This window comes from Gadus chalcogrammus, chromosome 1 (assembly GCF_026213295.1).
Source record: "Gadus chalcogrammus isolate NIFS_2021 chromosome 1, NIFS_Gcha_1.0, whole genome shotgun sequence".
Taxonomy (NCBI): Eukaryota; Metazoa; Chordata; class Actinopteri; order Gadiformes; family Gadidae; genus Gadus; species Gadus chalcogrammus.
Genome location: NC_079412.1, coordinates 6761934 through 6778532, shown reverse-complemented (window position 1 = coordinate 6778532; position 16599 = coordinate 6761934). Strand labels below are relative to the sequence as shown.

At 42.1% G+C, this 16599-nt stretch overlaps 2 protein-coding genes across 5 annotated transcripts; both read right to left on the bottom strand.

The window, feature by feature from the left end:
- Positions 1-6657: 6657 nt before the first annotated feature.
- Positions 6658-12546, bottom strand: crebzf (CREB/ATF bZIP transcription factor). 4 transcript variants are annotated; one of them, XR_008895099.1, is made up of 4 exons: positions 12362-12546; positions 11197-11758; positions 10669-11096; positions 6658-10238 (listed from the first exon to the last, which is right to left on the bottom strand). XR_008895099.1 is itself a non-coding variant. In XM_056585922.1 (3 exons), exons 2-3 carry the CDS (start codon positions 11697-11699, stop codon positions 11084-11086), a joined length of 516 nt encoding a protein of 171 aa, XP_056441897.1. In that variant the 5' UTR covers positions 11700-11758; positions 12362-12544; the 3' UTR covers positions 11009-11083. The 4 variants fall into 4 exon arrangements, 2 of the variants coding, with proteins under 2 accessions (XP_056441888.1, XP_056441897.1); XR_008895098.1 differs by having other exon boundaries at positions 10669-11758; XM_056585922.1 differs by lacking the exon at positions 6658-10238 and having other exon boundaries at positions 11009-11096; positions 12362-12544.
- Positions 12547-13193: 647 nt separating this feature from the next.
- On the bottom strand, positions 13194-15903 carry las1l (LAS1 like ribosome biogenesis factor). The gene has a single exon (XM_056585900.1). It carries the CDS (start codon positions 15716-15718, stop codon positions 14006-14008), a length of 1713 nt encoding a protein of 570 aa, XP_056441875.1. The 5' UTR covers positions 15719-15903; the 3' UTR covers positions 13194-14005.
- Between the last annotated feature and the right edge of the window lie 696 nt (positions 15904-16599).

The window sequence follows — 16599 nt, the reverse complement described above, 5'->3', positions numbered from 1 at the left end:
GGGGGGGGGGGGGGGGAGGGGGGGGGGGGGGGGGGGGGGGGGGGAGAGACGGCTACAGACACAGAACTAGAGTCTGCAGAAGTGCAATGCATCATCCAGACATGCATTGTTTAGCCTGTGCTCTTAGATCTGCTCTCAGTAGATACTGCCATTGGTTCTTGAGGATGTCACTCTTTGAGGGGTTCCTGATACATTCTGTTGTAAATACTGTGTGGGACGGCTTCTGGTACCTTGCTGCCCTGTCCCCAGACAGAAAATGCAGCCTTAACTGTGCTGAAATGAAAAAGACAAAAAAAAGGAATGAACAAAAAATGAAATGAATATAAAGACTGAATATATTAAAGAGTAACCTGCCTGTTATTTAAGCGAATAAATATCTATATATGAGAAAGAACACACCTGTATACTGTAGACTAAAACTGTATGGAAATCAAAGAGAATTTAATGGGAATAAGTCCAAACACCTTTTGTCTGTATGAAAGAAAAAAATACATCAAAGTATTCTACAATAATAACTTTGACAACGTCTCTGTGACTCTGTGTTGTTTGTTGTTATTGCTGCATGGCTACACTTACATTTCCTTTAATGCCTGTACTTTTCTTTCACTGTTGGGTAGAAGCCCTGTCTCTCATGAAACTAAAACAGAGACACTGTCATGTCCACAGCCCTCTGACCCCCAGCCCTCTGACCTCTAACCCCCAACCCTCTTACCTCTGACCCCCAGCCCAATGACCTCTGACCCCCAGCCCTCTAACCTCTGACCCCCAGCCCTCTGACCTCTAATCCCCAACCATCTTACCTCTGACCCCCAGCCCACTGACCTCTGACCCCCAGCCCTCTGACCTCTAACCCCCATCCCTCTGACCTCTGACCCCCAACCCTCTTATCTCTGACACCCAGCCCACTGACCTCTGACCCTCAGCCCTCTGACCTCTAACGCCCATCCCTCTGACCTCTGACCCCCAACCCTCTTACCTCTGACCCCCAGCCCTCTGACCTCTAACCCCCAGCCCTCTGAACTCTGACCCCCAGGCCTCTGCCCAGGGTTTTAATCTCAAGCCAGGACTCGTTTACGTATGAAAATGTCAACACATCAGTGGAAACTTTGTTTTAAATAATCAGGCTGAAACTATAGCCACTTTTGTGATGGTTTATGGTTGTTTGTATGATACTTTTGTGTACCACAAGCCATAAATATTTTATAATTGTGTCACGTGAACTGAACGCTATCTTTTAGACCATCATAATCACATGAATTAATACACATTTTTGTATCAGTTAATTCGATTTTTGTCCACAGAAAATCTCTATAATATGGGGATTTTACTTGCGCACATAAGGCAATTCACAATGTGTGTACCAGGATCAAAAGCCTACTTTTGCACTTTTGCTTTATTAAATGATATCCTGAATATATATATACATATTTTACAATCCACAAATATACAATTTGTGCTACTTTTACGTGTGAACTAATCTATAAGCATTCCTGGCTCCCGTTGGTTAGGGAGACCCTCATTGTTTATCAGTTTTAAACCAAAAACCGTTTCAGCGCTAGAATCATAAAATGAGTAAACAATATATGGGGTCAGGGTACTAAAGTATAATCTCTTTGACCGTTAGAGCCCTTAAACGAGTAAACAATATATGGGGTCAGGGTACTAAAGTATAATCTGTTTCACCGTTAGAACCCTGAAATGAATGAAGGAGGAAACTTTAAAAAAACATTAGATCAAGCAGAACAAAAGTGAAAAAACAGATCATTTTGTGGTTTGTTTAATTTCCAGTTATTTTATTTTCCTTGCGAATTGAAGACCACAGCCGGCTCACATCAATGTAGAGGGTGAACCGAGGCTGCATTAAAGCTTCAAAGGGTTCAAAAGGTAACGACAGTGTGCAGTGATCATTTCTGTTGTTGAGTAGAATGATCATAACCGTACTACTGAGTGTGTGAATAGCCTGAAGAGTCTAGTATGCTCTTCAATAAGCTTACATTAGGGCTCTATTAACACTTTTCGATGGACAATTTGTTAGCAAGTGTTTAATTAGCATGAGGTAGAAACTAGGCATCAAAAAACAAAAGGGAAAGATTTTCACAGAGAGGTCCGCAGCTTCCTTTATATCATAACTATCTCTCCTTCTCTGGGTGCGTGTGTGTGTGTGTGTGTGAGTATGTTCCCCTAGTGTGTGTGTGGCTATGTGTGTGTATGTATGTTCTTCGAGTGTGTGTGCATGTTCCCCTAGTGTGTGTTTGTGTGTGAATGTTCCCCTAGTGTGTGTGTGTGTGTATGTTCCCCCTTGTGTGTGTGTGTTCCCCTAGTGTGTGTGTGTGTGTGTGTGTGCGTATGGTCCCCTAGTGTGTGTGTGTGTGTGTGTGTGTGTGCGTGTGTGTATGGTTCCCTAGTGTGTGTGTGTTCCCCTAGTGTGTGTGTGTATGGTCCCCTAGTGTGTATGTGTGTGTGTATGTTCCCTAGGGTGTGTATGTGTGTGTGTATGTTCCCTAGTGTGTGTGTTTGTGTATGTTCCCCGAGTGTGTGTGCGTGTATGTTCCCCCTTGTGTGTGTGTGTGTGTGTGTGTGTGTGCATGTGTGTGTATGGTCCCCTAGTGTGTGTGTGTGTTCCCCTAGTGTGTTTGTGTGTGTGTATGGACCCCTAGTGTGTGTGTGTGTGTGTATGTTCCCTAGTGTGTGTGTGTGTGTGTGTGTGTATGTTCCCTAGTGTGTGTGTGTGTATGTTCCCCTAGGGTGTGTGTGTGTGTGTTCCCCTAGTGTGTGTGTGTGTGTGTTTGTGTAAGTTCCCCTAGTGTATGTGTTTGTGTATGTTCCCCTAGTGTGTGTGTTTGTGTATGTTCCCCTAGTGTGTGTGTTTGTGTATGTTCCCCTAGTGTGTGTGTTTGTGTATGTTCCCCTAGGGTGTGTGTGTGTGGTCCCCTTTAGGAGGGGACTACAGGGACTATAGTCAAGTAGTTATTCTAGTAGTAATTATATATTTATTACTTGGTTTAACCATTACGATTTTACCATCAACTGATCATGTGTTGTTGTTGGCGTGAGAATAGTTGGGCAGTGTGAGAGCGTCAGGCTGAAGCATGACCAGATGCCAGACTACTCTCAGGTAATTGACCATGCCCTAGTTGCTCGGCCCGGTTTCAAGAAGCTGGATTCCCAGGTTACCTTATGTTATATCAGAAATTATGGAAAGACGCCATACCAAGATTGGACTTCTCTCAGTTCCGTTACCATGGCGACTCATGCTGTGAACCTGGGGCCAAACTGGTATATGGCAGGTTAGGTTAGCTCCCATATCGCTGTGATGAGTCTCTCTGGTGACACTTTGGTTCCACAAGAGAACAGAAATCATGGCTGATTTACATTCCAACATATGGCGTGTTCCGACTCTTCCTCTACTTTATTTTTTTTCTCGACTTTTCCCTCTAGTGAGCCGCTATGGGGGTGGCTTGGGAGAAAGGATCTGCCCAACTTCTCTGTTCAGCGGCCCAGATAGTGGCCCAGGTAGTACCTGCCTCGGGGAAGGAGCTTTCTGAGCCGCCCCCTAACTAGTCAACGCTGATTGGATCAGCGTCGACTAGTCGGTTGAGGCGGGTCATCGACATGAGATATAACATTGAGTAGAAATTGTGGTGAAATATGTCAAACGAAAGCTCACTTTAACATTGCAGAAAAACAGGCTTAACATTTGCTCTTGTCTAAGACGTTGCATTGCATTTCGCTAATGTGAATTCCTTAACACAGCGACGCTTTCTCTGTTACTGCGTGGGTCTGTTTTGAGCGTTGGGTAGCCGCTACAAAGGTTCCAGTATGGAACGGACGCCGAAGGGACCTCAGTGATTGGGCGTAGGCATAACACTGAGACGCTTTCCAAGAAGTCCCTCGGTCGGAACGCAACATTAGACAACGAACCTGGGCTTTTAACAAACCGGACAGTCTTCTATACTGTCTATAAACTATTTCTATACCGACACACTTTGTAAATGTGTTCAACCATGCCTATAGTAGGCTGTTCAAGCAGTGATTTATGTGACACTTCTGAACCATGGCAGTAGCTGCAGCTTTCTTTCTTTTTTTACCTTGGGATCTCTTTTTGACTCAATCAGTAAACACCTCTCCTAGACTTACCCTGGCAACTTTAAAATATTGTTCTGCACTCTGAATTATCACACTGCCTGAAGGCAGTGGCTATCTTCAAACAGTGATAACATAGTACTCTTGCTACACATTGACATAGAACTGCCTGAAGGCCTATATTCACATAGGACTCTAACTGCCACCTCAGCCGTGGAGTATGTGAGAATGTGCAGTGGCATGTAAACACAGAATTAAACGTTTGGGATTTGTCCATTTGGGGGCACTTTTGGGGAAAGCCGTCTAGCCAGGAAAGTTTGCACACACATAGATGTACTTTGTTTTTGTATTGGTTTCTAATATAATGGATGTCAATGGAACCAGTTAACACGGCGGGAGGAGGTGAGTTGGACTTAAGATCATAGCTGTTTTACATCTGGACATAAACAATATCAACAGTTAACCTAAACAAACTGGTAAAAAGATGAATGAACTGTTAAGTAAACTAGAGCTCCACCTTTCTTCAAAAATGGATTAATTTGGTACTATTATAATACACTAGTCTGCTTATAAGTCTGTTCTGTTTCATCTCAGTGAACCGATCACCATTCTTGGTCTTCAGGTTAGGAGAATAGCAAATAATTCAGGGCAGGTGTAACGTCACTGGCATATAGATGCTGTATACCGACACTCACCTATTTTTATTTGTGTGTGTAATGATACTTGATATGTTATGTACCTTATGGCTGTATAATTGTGTAAGAACCAGCCATTTACCTGTGAGTTGTGCAAGACTTAAGTTGTTGGCTAATGAGGTTCCCTGTTGGTACAGCACAGCGGACTGCCTTATGGTGTTTGTTTTTAACCATTGGGTGGTAGGTTAGTACATTTCCCTCAGCTCTTGGATCAACAGTAGGGGATTGCGGCTGGAGGAATACTTCCATCAACATGGGGTGGGCTTCTTCCTTCAATGTTGTTAATTCTAAGATGATAGGTTGATAAAAGATCAAGAAGATGTGTTAGTAAGTATTTATAAATATACATTTTTTATTTTACTTATAATATATATAATAATAATAGCATAATTATGTTGATATCTTAGCTGAATACATTTTAATCTGGTTCTTGCATATCCATCATTGCCATTAATGTCTGCTCATGAGATGAGGGGCGTTCTGCTGATGTCTTCAGATCAGGCTCTACGTCCAGCGGGAAAAGATCCCATCCTGGATCAACAAGACTTCAAAGCCAAGATGGGCTGAACCAAACCAAGTTTATGATTTCGCATTGACGTAATGAAACATCAAACAGAACTGACGTGCCTTGGAGGCCCCACGATTGACCAAAGGCAGCTTGTTGCTTTGGTAGATGGCGCATGGGCCTAGGGTTCATGCCGCCCTCAAAGAAGCTTGGAGGTTCGGAGGTACGTGGCTCAACACTTTTGAGTGTTCAGGAAACGCCTCTCAGAAGTTCGTGGGCTATAACATAAAACCGGAAAAACTGATCGTTTGTGAGACTAGACTTCATAACAACAAGTATGGATTACCGCAGGGACCTCTATGCTGAATCAGTCATTAGAATTACTTGTGATGTTTGCGCTATTTTATGTCGTGGACACAAATAATATTTCTTACGAGAAACACTACGGAAAAGGATTGGGCCACGCATATGAAAAAACATTTAGTTTTGACTTTACTCGCAGAATTCCATATTTCCGACTAATCTCAGAACTGTCGATTTCTCCTATTTGTGGCCCTAATCCTCTTCCGTAGCATTGGCAGCTTGTCTGGGAAGCTGTCTTCTGTCATCTTCACAAATCCAAGGGGCGTTATCAGCCAGAGCAGGAGATACAAACCAATTAGAGCCAAGGAACGGTGACACATGTGGCCGACATCTTTGAAGCTAATGAAACAGCCCCCAACGGCGCTGCTCTGTAGTCATCGTATGTAGCCCGACCATTAGATAACCAGGTTCGGGACAATCAACGGTCATCTAATATGGGTTACTTTGGAAGTTTGAACCATGGACCTATTAAAGAAGGTTTGAACTAGAGGGGTGAGCAGCAGATGGAACGAACTATCAAGCTCGACTCGTTTACTATCGATAATAGACTTCATGTGTTAAATATACTTTATCCCTTTAACAACTACACAATATAGTCAAAAATACCATGGAAGATGTTCCCAAAAATACCAAAACGGATCCGTCTTAAATTGGAAAGGGTCATTTGTTTTCAGGAAAAATATGCCACATTGACTTTAAATTTAGTAGGCCTACTGCAGTTCAAATACACCACATTAGAGGTCTCTGCTCCACACTGAGCATCATGTGTTGAGGGCATTTATTCAAACTAAACGACTTCAGGTTGGTCCGCTATGTACCTACAACTTCGTATAAACCAACACCAGCTCATGGCCATCCGTGCTGAAATGCTTCTGGGCTCTCGGTTAAGTGCTCAACCGTTATAGCCCAGCTCTGAGAATCAGGCAGGATGTAGGTCGATCTCAGGTGAGCCCGGGTCGGCTGCAGCAACATGCGGGTATTCATGTATGAGAGGTAGTAGGCTACTAATCATCACACCGACACCGGCAATACAGAAACTAATGTCCTGACCCTGATCACACATTTAAAATTAGTATTTTCGACCATCACATTCACTTTAACTCTGATTATGTGTCATGGCTGTTTTAAGATTTATTATATAGATGGAGAAACGTAATTTCGGACCTTTATGTAACTTATTCAGTTCACTTTGACTATAGCTCTTAGATAATTTTTAATAAAGTAATTGTGGCATACTGCACAGCAATAAAGCTGCCATGTGATGTGATCGCTGAACAATGACCCAAAACTATTTATAACACAATAGTATGCAAATGTTTCCAAAATGGAGGTAATCATTGCGATGTGCCAGCCCTGTATACTACAAATGTGTACATTAATACATCTCGCATGTGTAAAACATTTACAAAAGTAAAGCCTTGCCCTGTAGCTTCCCATTCACGTACCATGCCAGAATTGGCCCCTTCTGGCATCCAGGCCTGAAAACCGGCCTACTGCCAGCTTGTGTTCATTTGCTCTGGCATATGATATGCACTAAATACAAATTGGCTATTTGGTGTAAAGCAAGTCTCTTTTGAGACTATGGCATACATTTTAAACGATTTAGGAGAATATTAACATAAAATCAAACTGCCCGCACAATAACTTCCCTTACTTTACTTTGTCTACCTACTTTGTGCAGTGAGATATGTCTCGTCTCGCCACTTTTTTATCCTATCGTAAAATCAAGTCCAATCGCCATTCATATAAACGTGAGGGGAACGTATTTGTGTGGTGTACGATGCACAAATCACAAAATTTTGTGGCAGCAAATTTTTTTTAAACGTATTGAGTAGATTTGAGGAATTTGGTATATTTTCAATAGTTTTTAAAAAACTACTTTTACCTTAGTAAGTTTTGGTTGAAGTATTGTACTTAGAAACATTAAACCACACAAGATACGGAGTAAGATATTGCAGGCAAGTATGTCAAGAACGACAAGATGCATGCTGCATTAGCCTGAGAATTTGAGTTCACTTAGCAACAAGCCTAGCTTTCAGCCGTTAGTGCGGTCAGACTAAGGTGTAGCTGGTAGGCTGAATGATTAATGGCTGTCTGTCCTATTATGTCAAGCTCAAACTTAAACTTCAGTTATGGACTTGAAATAGTTTGACGTTTTGTTTAGGCTATTGAACAAATGATTCAGAGATAAGAGTCTTAATATCACAGATGTCTAGCATATAGTGTGATGAAACTACTTGAAGTCGAAGTAGGCTATAGACTAAAATAGAAGGCCCTAATGTATGTTTTGTTGGGTTTGAAAAAAAGCAAATCAGGTCACGACAACCAATATATTCAAGATAAGTTTAAGTCCTTATGACCGGCTTTAAAATTCCTCAAAAAGTTAACCCTGATTAGATTTTGGATCCCCCCCTTTATGAAAACTTATAATTGGTGAGATATTACTTATGACCGGTAAAAAAGTAACTAAAACTGTACTTTTACTTGAGTAGCTTTGTAAAAACTTTTTCCACCTCTGCCTATGGCATAGTTGAATAGACTTATGCATAAGAATTGTAAGACGAACACAAATAAGGGAGTGCATTATGCTGAACAGCAAGGACCAGAAATGAGTGGCGGTTGCAATGGGAAGAGACTTGTTAACACTAGGGCCCGACCGATATTGATTTTTGAGTGCCGATGCCGATTATTTTCAGAGAAAAATTACGATTACATCGGTCGATTAAAAACAAAACAGAAAAAAGCATATAAAACGTCGTTTTTGATACCTTAAATATACTTTAAACACTTTTGACGAATATGTGAATTGAATGCAGAACCTTTGAGTGTTTTAGAATACATTTACAGTCAAAAATGAGTGTAATGTAAAATGTAAAATAAATAACTAACTCCCAATGTGCTGCGCTCGTGAGCAGTGACTAACACGTGCGTGCTGAGCAGTATGGTCTCACCGTTAGAGTCCAGTATAACAAATTAACATGGCCTGGGACCTAAAGAAAAACAGGCACAACATGCTCAAACAACGCGTCTTGTGTACATTGGTGAGGTTGTACGGTAAAATTCAATCTCCTCTTTTTTACTCCAGCTAAAGTTGTTCGTTAGCAAGGCAAGTAGGAGTGCAATCTGCAGGATACTAAGCGCAATAACATAAAAAATAAACGTTGTAATCTGCGTCCTTTTGGCAGATGTTGATTATTTTCAAAATGCTATAATCGGCCGATTAAATCGGCAGGCCGATGAATCGGTCGGGCCCTAGTTAACACAACTTGTTAATCCCATTTACAAAATAAATCTTGTCTAGTAGAATATACTAGGAAACCTCACTTAACACTTCCACATTCACATTACTCAAATGCTTGATGGGCTTTATGAAAATAGAACAAATCTTTCCCAAAACATAGACTAAACAACGTATATGTGTCTATTGCTGTTCAAGTAATCAAAAATAAACACAAAAAGGCTTTGGGTTTTAATTTAAACTATTCAGCTAACTGTCTAAAGCTAATTATTTTGTCAGAAACGGGGATTGTATCCGTAGAAGTTGCATCATTTACTCATAAATGCATCAGTTTTACATTACATGTGCAGAGTTGAAAGGTCCCATGACATGCCACCAGGTGTGGGCTGATTAGCCGTTACAAGCCGTTTTGGAAATCTGTCCCTTGTGACATCACAGGTGGAAGTGTCCACCTAGATGTGTGCTGGATAGATCAGCCTACCCAGTGGACTGAAGCAAACGTTGCTCATCTATCCATCACACATCTAGGTGGACACGCCCACCTGTGATGTCATAAGGGACAGATTTCCAAAACTAACGGCTAATCAACACAGTGGCATGTCATGGGACCTTTAAGGGTTCTATACATAGCAAAGATCAACCGCTTGATGCTCTAATGGACTAGTAACAGACAACTTACCATGTCCAGCATGTTTTTGGGAATGAGTTGTAATTTATGTTAATGACATCAAATGAATAATAACTCCAAAAGGACATGGGAATAATGTGAGAATGTGAAAGGTCTGTGATGTTCAGTTGAACTCCCCCAATCTGGACGTTATTAGTGCTCATTTTAGCTTCCACTCAAATCAGGTCTTATTAATTTCTTTAGAAAACCTTTACCAGACTTGACCAAAATGTTCAGTAAGACCTTTAGCTGCAGAGCTTGCTGTTCAGAAAGAGAAAAAGAGAAGCATTAATATCAACAGTACAGAACAAGACAATATACATTTTAAGGTGAAGGTATGATCAAAATAGGATTTATTGAAGAACATTTTCTCAAAACAAACTTATTCAAAATTATATGTACAGTTGGTAAATCTGTTTCACATTTCTATACAAAATTTTGGAAAAATCTAAGTTGTTACATTCCAAAATGTCAGTATATACAAAGTAGTGAATGAGGCCTTTAGAGCCTCATCCATTCCTGATTCACCAGGCAGCAGGGGACTGTGTGTGCTGCTACGGATGTGGTGAGTTCTGGTATAATGAAGAGACTTACAACAATCGATACCGATACTACCTTTCAAAAAATAAACCAGGCCACGATGGCAGCAGCTTGTCCCGGCTCTTCAACTTCCAACAGCAGAATCCACTTTAGCATAAAGAAAGATAGGGGGCGCTAAATGAAAAATATTCTTCTGTACAATGGTGCAGCTTCACAAAGAGTTTCACTCCCACTAAATAGGGATAGTTATTGAACTGGATCGCTTAAATCCCAGTTGGAAGCCAATTCAAAGCCAATTTGTTAGCTCTTTGTGAAACTTCACCTCAATCTTAATTATTTTTGCCATACATTTAGGATTCTAATTGTAATTTACACTTCACCGTAACATGAAGAACAATATATTTCCAAAAATTAAAAAAAAAGTACAAAATGTTCTTAAGTAGTTAAATCAAGAGCTCTACTCTGAAAAAAGGACCCAATTACAAACAAAATCCAAAAAATGAAATTCTGTTTGCTATAAAACACCTCAGGTCTTCATAACAAGACAAACTGGCTTCTTTTCTTGTCTGATCCTTACCATGGAGTCAAGCAGGCAAAGGTGTTCTCAAAGCCATTCATCCCGCATGGTAGATCAACCATTACCTAGAAGAAAACTGTCAACAAGGTTTAGCAGTAACGTGTGCTTTAGAAAAAATCATTGGCTTCATCACACTGTACACAGACATGCACAGTTATGTCAATATCTAAGCAAACTCAACAGTGTTTGCCAACCCCTTGAAGATCATTACGGGGTTTACGTTTTCCATCTCAAAATCTGAAAACAATGATAAGTACTTGACCCTACATTTTGAGCGTTGCGCTTGCGTTCTCTGCACACTTAGTGCAGAACTCCACTGAGACATGGTTCTTGTCCACGTGAAGACAGATGCCGCCTGATGTTTCTTTCTCCTCCACTTTGATGCGCTTCCTGGGTTGGGCATAGTCGTGGTCATTTAGGTTGGCTGCCTGGAAAAGTGAGGAAGATAATTTCATCCCATTCACACCGCTTAGCCTGGACAAGAGCTGGCCTAACATGCTCTCGTTGGCCAACACGGCACGCAGGTACCTGGTCTCATCTTCCAACTCCTCCACCCGCTTGTTGAGCCCACAATTATCCTGCTTCAGTTTGTGGTTCTCGGTCGAAATCAATCCCACTTTCTTCTCCAAATCGTTGACGTATTCCTTCTTCTTGAGTCGATTCATTCTGGCGGCAATGGCGTTTTTGTTAACCATGGAGCCAGCCCGGTTCTCGCTTTTCTTAGACCTTGCTTCGAATGGCGTTCTCTCTGGAGATGGGCTTGTGGATGCTTCGAACATGGAATCGTCATCCTTCATATTGTATACACCCCAGTCGTTCAGCCCCACGTCGAAGAGTGACGAGGTTGTGTCATTATCGCCAGTCCATTTTAAGTCATCAATACCAAACAATTCATCGAGCTCCAATCCCGTGCCATCATCCTCTTCATGTAGGCAGGGCAGATCATCTACCGTCTCCACAGCATCTGTGACTTCGAATTCAGGGGACTGCACCTCATGTCTCTTGATTGAACCTCTCCTCCTTGTGATCATTGTGGCTTAAGTATGAGATAAGATAACTAACCACCAGGTTGTTTGCAATCCCTCCGAATCTGTTTGAATAAAGAACAAGGGAAGAGGTGGTGAATGTGTATTGAATTGCACTGTTTTCTTATATTAAAGTTTTGGTTTCAGGATATGTCTAGTTGATAGGACATTTGATAAGTTAGAAACATGCTTAGAACTGCATTGCATTGTGGGGCTGAACTAGAAAAGGATCTCTGCTAACTGACCTCCCGAAGAGGATCTCCACTAACTGACCTCCCGAAGAGGATCTCTACTAACTGACCTGTAGAAGAGGATCGCCACTAACTGAATTAGAAGAGGATTTTTTCCCTCTAACTGAACTATAGAAGAGAATCTCTACCAGATGGTAAAATGGCGCCTTAATTTGACACTAACGTCAGTGCGACGCAGGTTAACAAGGCCATGACATAAAACCGGATAACCACGAATAACGTGGGCCCCTTACGAGACATTACTACTTGCATAATTCGATCAAAGACTATTGAGAGTAGCAGTCAGTGCACATCGAGAAAGTTTTTTGTACGCCAGCATGTTTCATAACCAAGGAGGCTAACATAAGCTAACAAGCTAACTAGCCCCAAAGTGACGCAGCGTTTCATGAACAGCTCGGTTCTTCTGTTTATACATACCTTCACCGCGCTGGATCAAAGCCCGATATGCTGGATGTTTTTAAGATTGCTAGCTTAGACTTCTATGGTGAAAAACAACCACCTTCTCAGAGAAAGTCAAGGAAATATTAAAGAGGTGAAAGTGGAGAACAATGGCACTTCAAGGGTTTCCGCGTTGGCAGCGTTCTTCTTCGGATTCTTGCTGCTGTGCTTCTTTCACCGTGGTCTTCCGCCCCTACTGGATACTTGGTGATACTGTACAATCTTCTTTCAATTAAGCCATGTTATGGATTTACACTACCAATAAGCTAACATAAAATCCAAGGCTACACTTCAAATTTAAAAAACATAGCATAATTTTTGTTAAATTTGTAATGTTTAACCAAACATTGATATGATTGCTTTCAATATACCAATGTGCTAGTCCCAAGAAAGCATACAGTTCACCTAAAACAAACTACTCTTATTCAAGCATTTTATTTATATCTTTATCTATCGGTAGATATATCTATATATCTCTATCTATATATAGGGGAGAGTGGGGTAAGATGAGCCAGAGGATAAGACCCACCCCCTGTATATAGGCAACTGTGCACATTTGATATAATTTGACCATCAATTCAAGAAGTGTAGCACCCATAATTACTATCTGGCTGTGATGGAGGGAAGCACAAGTTGCAAGAAAGTTTTTTTCCCACAATAAACAGTTTTTTGCTTGTCAAAGTGAGTTAACATACATAAGTATAAGTAGGCCTATAATGACTTGTCAAAGCAAATGTATCCACACGTAAAAATGTCATACATGTTATTGATTTGCCTAGGTGTAAAACCATGGGAATAATTCACATAAGGTTTAGCATGAAATTTTTAAACCAGGCAGTTTATTCCTTAATCGTTGCTGTGGGGCAGGGTGAGCCGTTCAACCTATTCCACCATGATGCACTGAAGTTAAAGTATAACTTCTCCAAAGTATGAAGTGGTATTTCAATGTAGTATTACACAACTGATTTGGTTTTTCATATTTTAAACATTGTAGAAAAGCTATCATGCCAAGAAAGAGAGAAAGGAGATGGAGAGCAGACACTGATGTCAAGGGTGAAAATCCATCAAAGCTGGGGCAAAAAACTGAAATATTGACCGGTTTGATATATTTATTTTTCAGGTTACCTTCAGCAAATATACAAGCCTTTTTGAGGAAATACATCAACTTGAAAAAGTAAATTGGTGGACATTTTAATTTAACTGTCTTATTTTTCCTTGCCTCGAGGACAATATGAGTAAAAATTGGTGCGTCTTACTACCCCACTCTCCCCTATATATATTTATTATATCTCTAAAGAAAATGGAATCTAACTGAATGCTGTTGAAACACGGGGCACATCGTTTAATTGAGTTGTCAGAATTAAATGAAGAGCGAGGCTATTACATTTGGTGGAGCACCAAGTTGAGTCAAAAAAAGTAAGGGCAGGGGGTTAACCCTACCCATATGTGGAGTTACTTTTGACATACATTTTCCACAACTGCACAACTGGAACAAAAACACATGAAAGAAAATAGACCAGGAACATTAGGGGTCTCGTGGATTGCTGAATAGCAACATGTACTATATTTCTTTAACATTAGCCCAACAAAAACAGATTCAGTGGCTTCTGAATTTAATTGAATTTAAAAGAGTTGCAGTCCAGACTTCAGTTTGAGGACATCACCGAGGGACCAGGGCAGGCCGCTGGCGGCCCTGGCGGCCGCCGAGGCTCCGGGGGCGTTCTGTGCAGTGATCTCTAGCTCTACTGGCTGGTCAAACACAACCATGGTGGAGTAACTCTCCACCATCAACCCGGAGGGGTCTTCCGACTGTCCGGGGACTTTGCCCAGTGGATAGTTCTTCCACATCACTTTATCCGTGCACACCTGCCACAGAGAGCCCTTGAGCAATGCAGCGTTTTCTGCCGGGAAGTCGGCACCGGGTTGGCCCTGGAGAAACGCACCGGCGTCGCAGTCGGACGCCGGTCGGCGTGGCGCGTGACGCTGCTTCTCGTGCAGACTCTCCAGCGTGTATATGGGCTGTCCTCTCTGCTCGGCCGCGAGGTCGGCGGCGTCCTCATGGGCCCCTTGTGTGTAGATACTGCAGAGCTTCAACAGCTTGTGGCGGGTCTCGGAGGGCAAGGGGTGCTCCATGTCGTCCAGGATGAGCAGTAGGAGGTGCTTGGTGCTGAAACAGGGAGCGTCCAGACAGGCCGTTAGCAGCTGCTGCCATCTCAGTTGAATGCGGTGAACAAATATCAGGTCCTTGAATCTCGCTTTCTTGTGGACTTTGGTTTCAAAATGGCAATCCGGTTTATTGATGTTACAGCCGATGACCTCGGAGATCCAAGCGGAGATGTAGAAAGCCCTGTGATCATTGGGCTCATTCGAGAGCTCCTTCAATTCCACAAAGAGTTTCTCCAGAAGCATATTGATGAACAATGTGGAGTTAAAGAGCTTAAGGAGGGGGAGCCAAAAGCGCAGATAAATTGGGGGCAGTTGGAGATCAGTGGAATGGAAATCTTCAAACGTTTCACAACCCAATGATTCCAGCTGAGCAACTGTCGGGATTAAGAATCCATCTTCAACCAAAACATCAAACAGTGTTTCAAAAGAGTCTCGCGCAAAGTGTGTGATCTGAGCGATGACCCAGCTGACCTCTTCAGAGAGGACTGGCTGCTGACCGGGCAGGGTCTTCTGGAGTCCATCAATAGAGTTATACTGTTCTTTTGAATAAGAGATGAGCAGTTCTCGCGCAGTGGTGTAGCATTCAATCTCTTTCTGCCTAGCAATAAGCCGTTCTTCCTGCCGTTTCAGCTCTTCCTCCTCCTCATCCTCTCCTTCTGACTGTGAGTTCCAGCTCTCGTTCACCCCTCCTCCCAGCTGTCTGGACCAGTACTCCTGCTGTAGCCAGTTTAGAATGAGCTTACAGCCCTTTCTACACCAATTTAAATTTGGCAACTTTCGGTGTGTGAAGTCATGTCTAAGGTTTACAATCCACTCAGGGAGGTTTAATCTGCCAGCTAGCAGTCTCAAAGGACGAGCCACTCTCCCCTGCTGTCGTTCCGTGATTAGATTCACAAACCTCACCAGCGCTGTCCCATACAAGAGAACCAGGTCGTCCCCCTCCAGCCTCCCCGATCGGTCCAGGATCTGGGCTCTCACCAGGTCTGCTGTGACCTCCACGGCCACCGGGGTGCTGTTGGCGAACCGGACCTTCCACGCCGATATTCTATGCAAGGCATACTTCTGCAATGAGGAGTCCTTTGAATAGACATATTCCAGCACCTGATCCCACTCGGCTTTGTTGATCCATGCCACCACATGGCGCTTCTTCTCGGAGCTCTTCTTCTTCATTTTAAACACTTGTACACTCGGTCCACGTCAGCTCTATATATCTTTAAACTGATAATAAAAACTAAGAATGTATATTTTCTTCATTTAGAAGTACCAGATGTTAGATTTGAGCTGGTTTGAGGAAGCCACTGGATATCCGCTCCGTACTGCACATGTGCATAATACTGCGCATGCGCACATATGTCTCTTTACGACTGCCGGAACATGTACGCTACGCCAATGTGATTATATCATAGCTATGTTAATGATTTAAGAAATAATTTCTGGCTTCACGATGACAATAATTTATATTATGTATATTATTAAATAATAAATATTCTTATTTAAAAAATAAGCCGCGAGCCGATTGATCACCCATATTATTTTAACTTACCGTAAAGTGACATGTACAGATCCGGTATGAATCGACAACACCGCCCTCTCCTCCCCTCTGTATTTCATACACAATACATGCTACACACGGTCTCCGTTCTCATATTGTCATAATAACCTGTTGCCATGCCACCAGTCCGAAAGCCATATCCTCTCTCTGTTCTCTAACCTTTCTTTTAATCTTTTAATGCAACTAATCTGCTTTAGTTGCATTATAAACCTCGCTCTGACCCACCCACATTACTATTTTCTTCTCAATGATATGTTCCTGCTTTAATGACTATATACAAACTCATTACATATAACTCCAACAGCTGATGCCAATATGAATCCTATCAGGAGTAGGCTCAATATCTTCCTCCTTATGGCCATGTGGGCCACAGCAAAGTCTGAGCAAACTACAACTTGTTGAGGTTTCACATCCTCCTCCCATTATGGTGTAGGCCTACGTATAATAGCAGTAAAGACAGGCACTCTTCTGGTAGTTCCCTGCACTGACTGACTGTTAA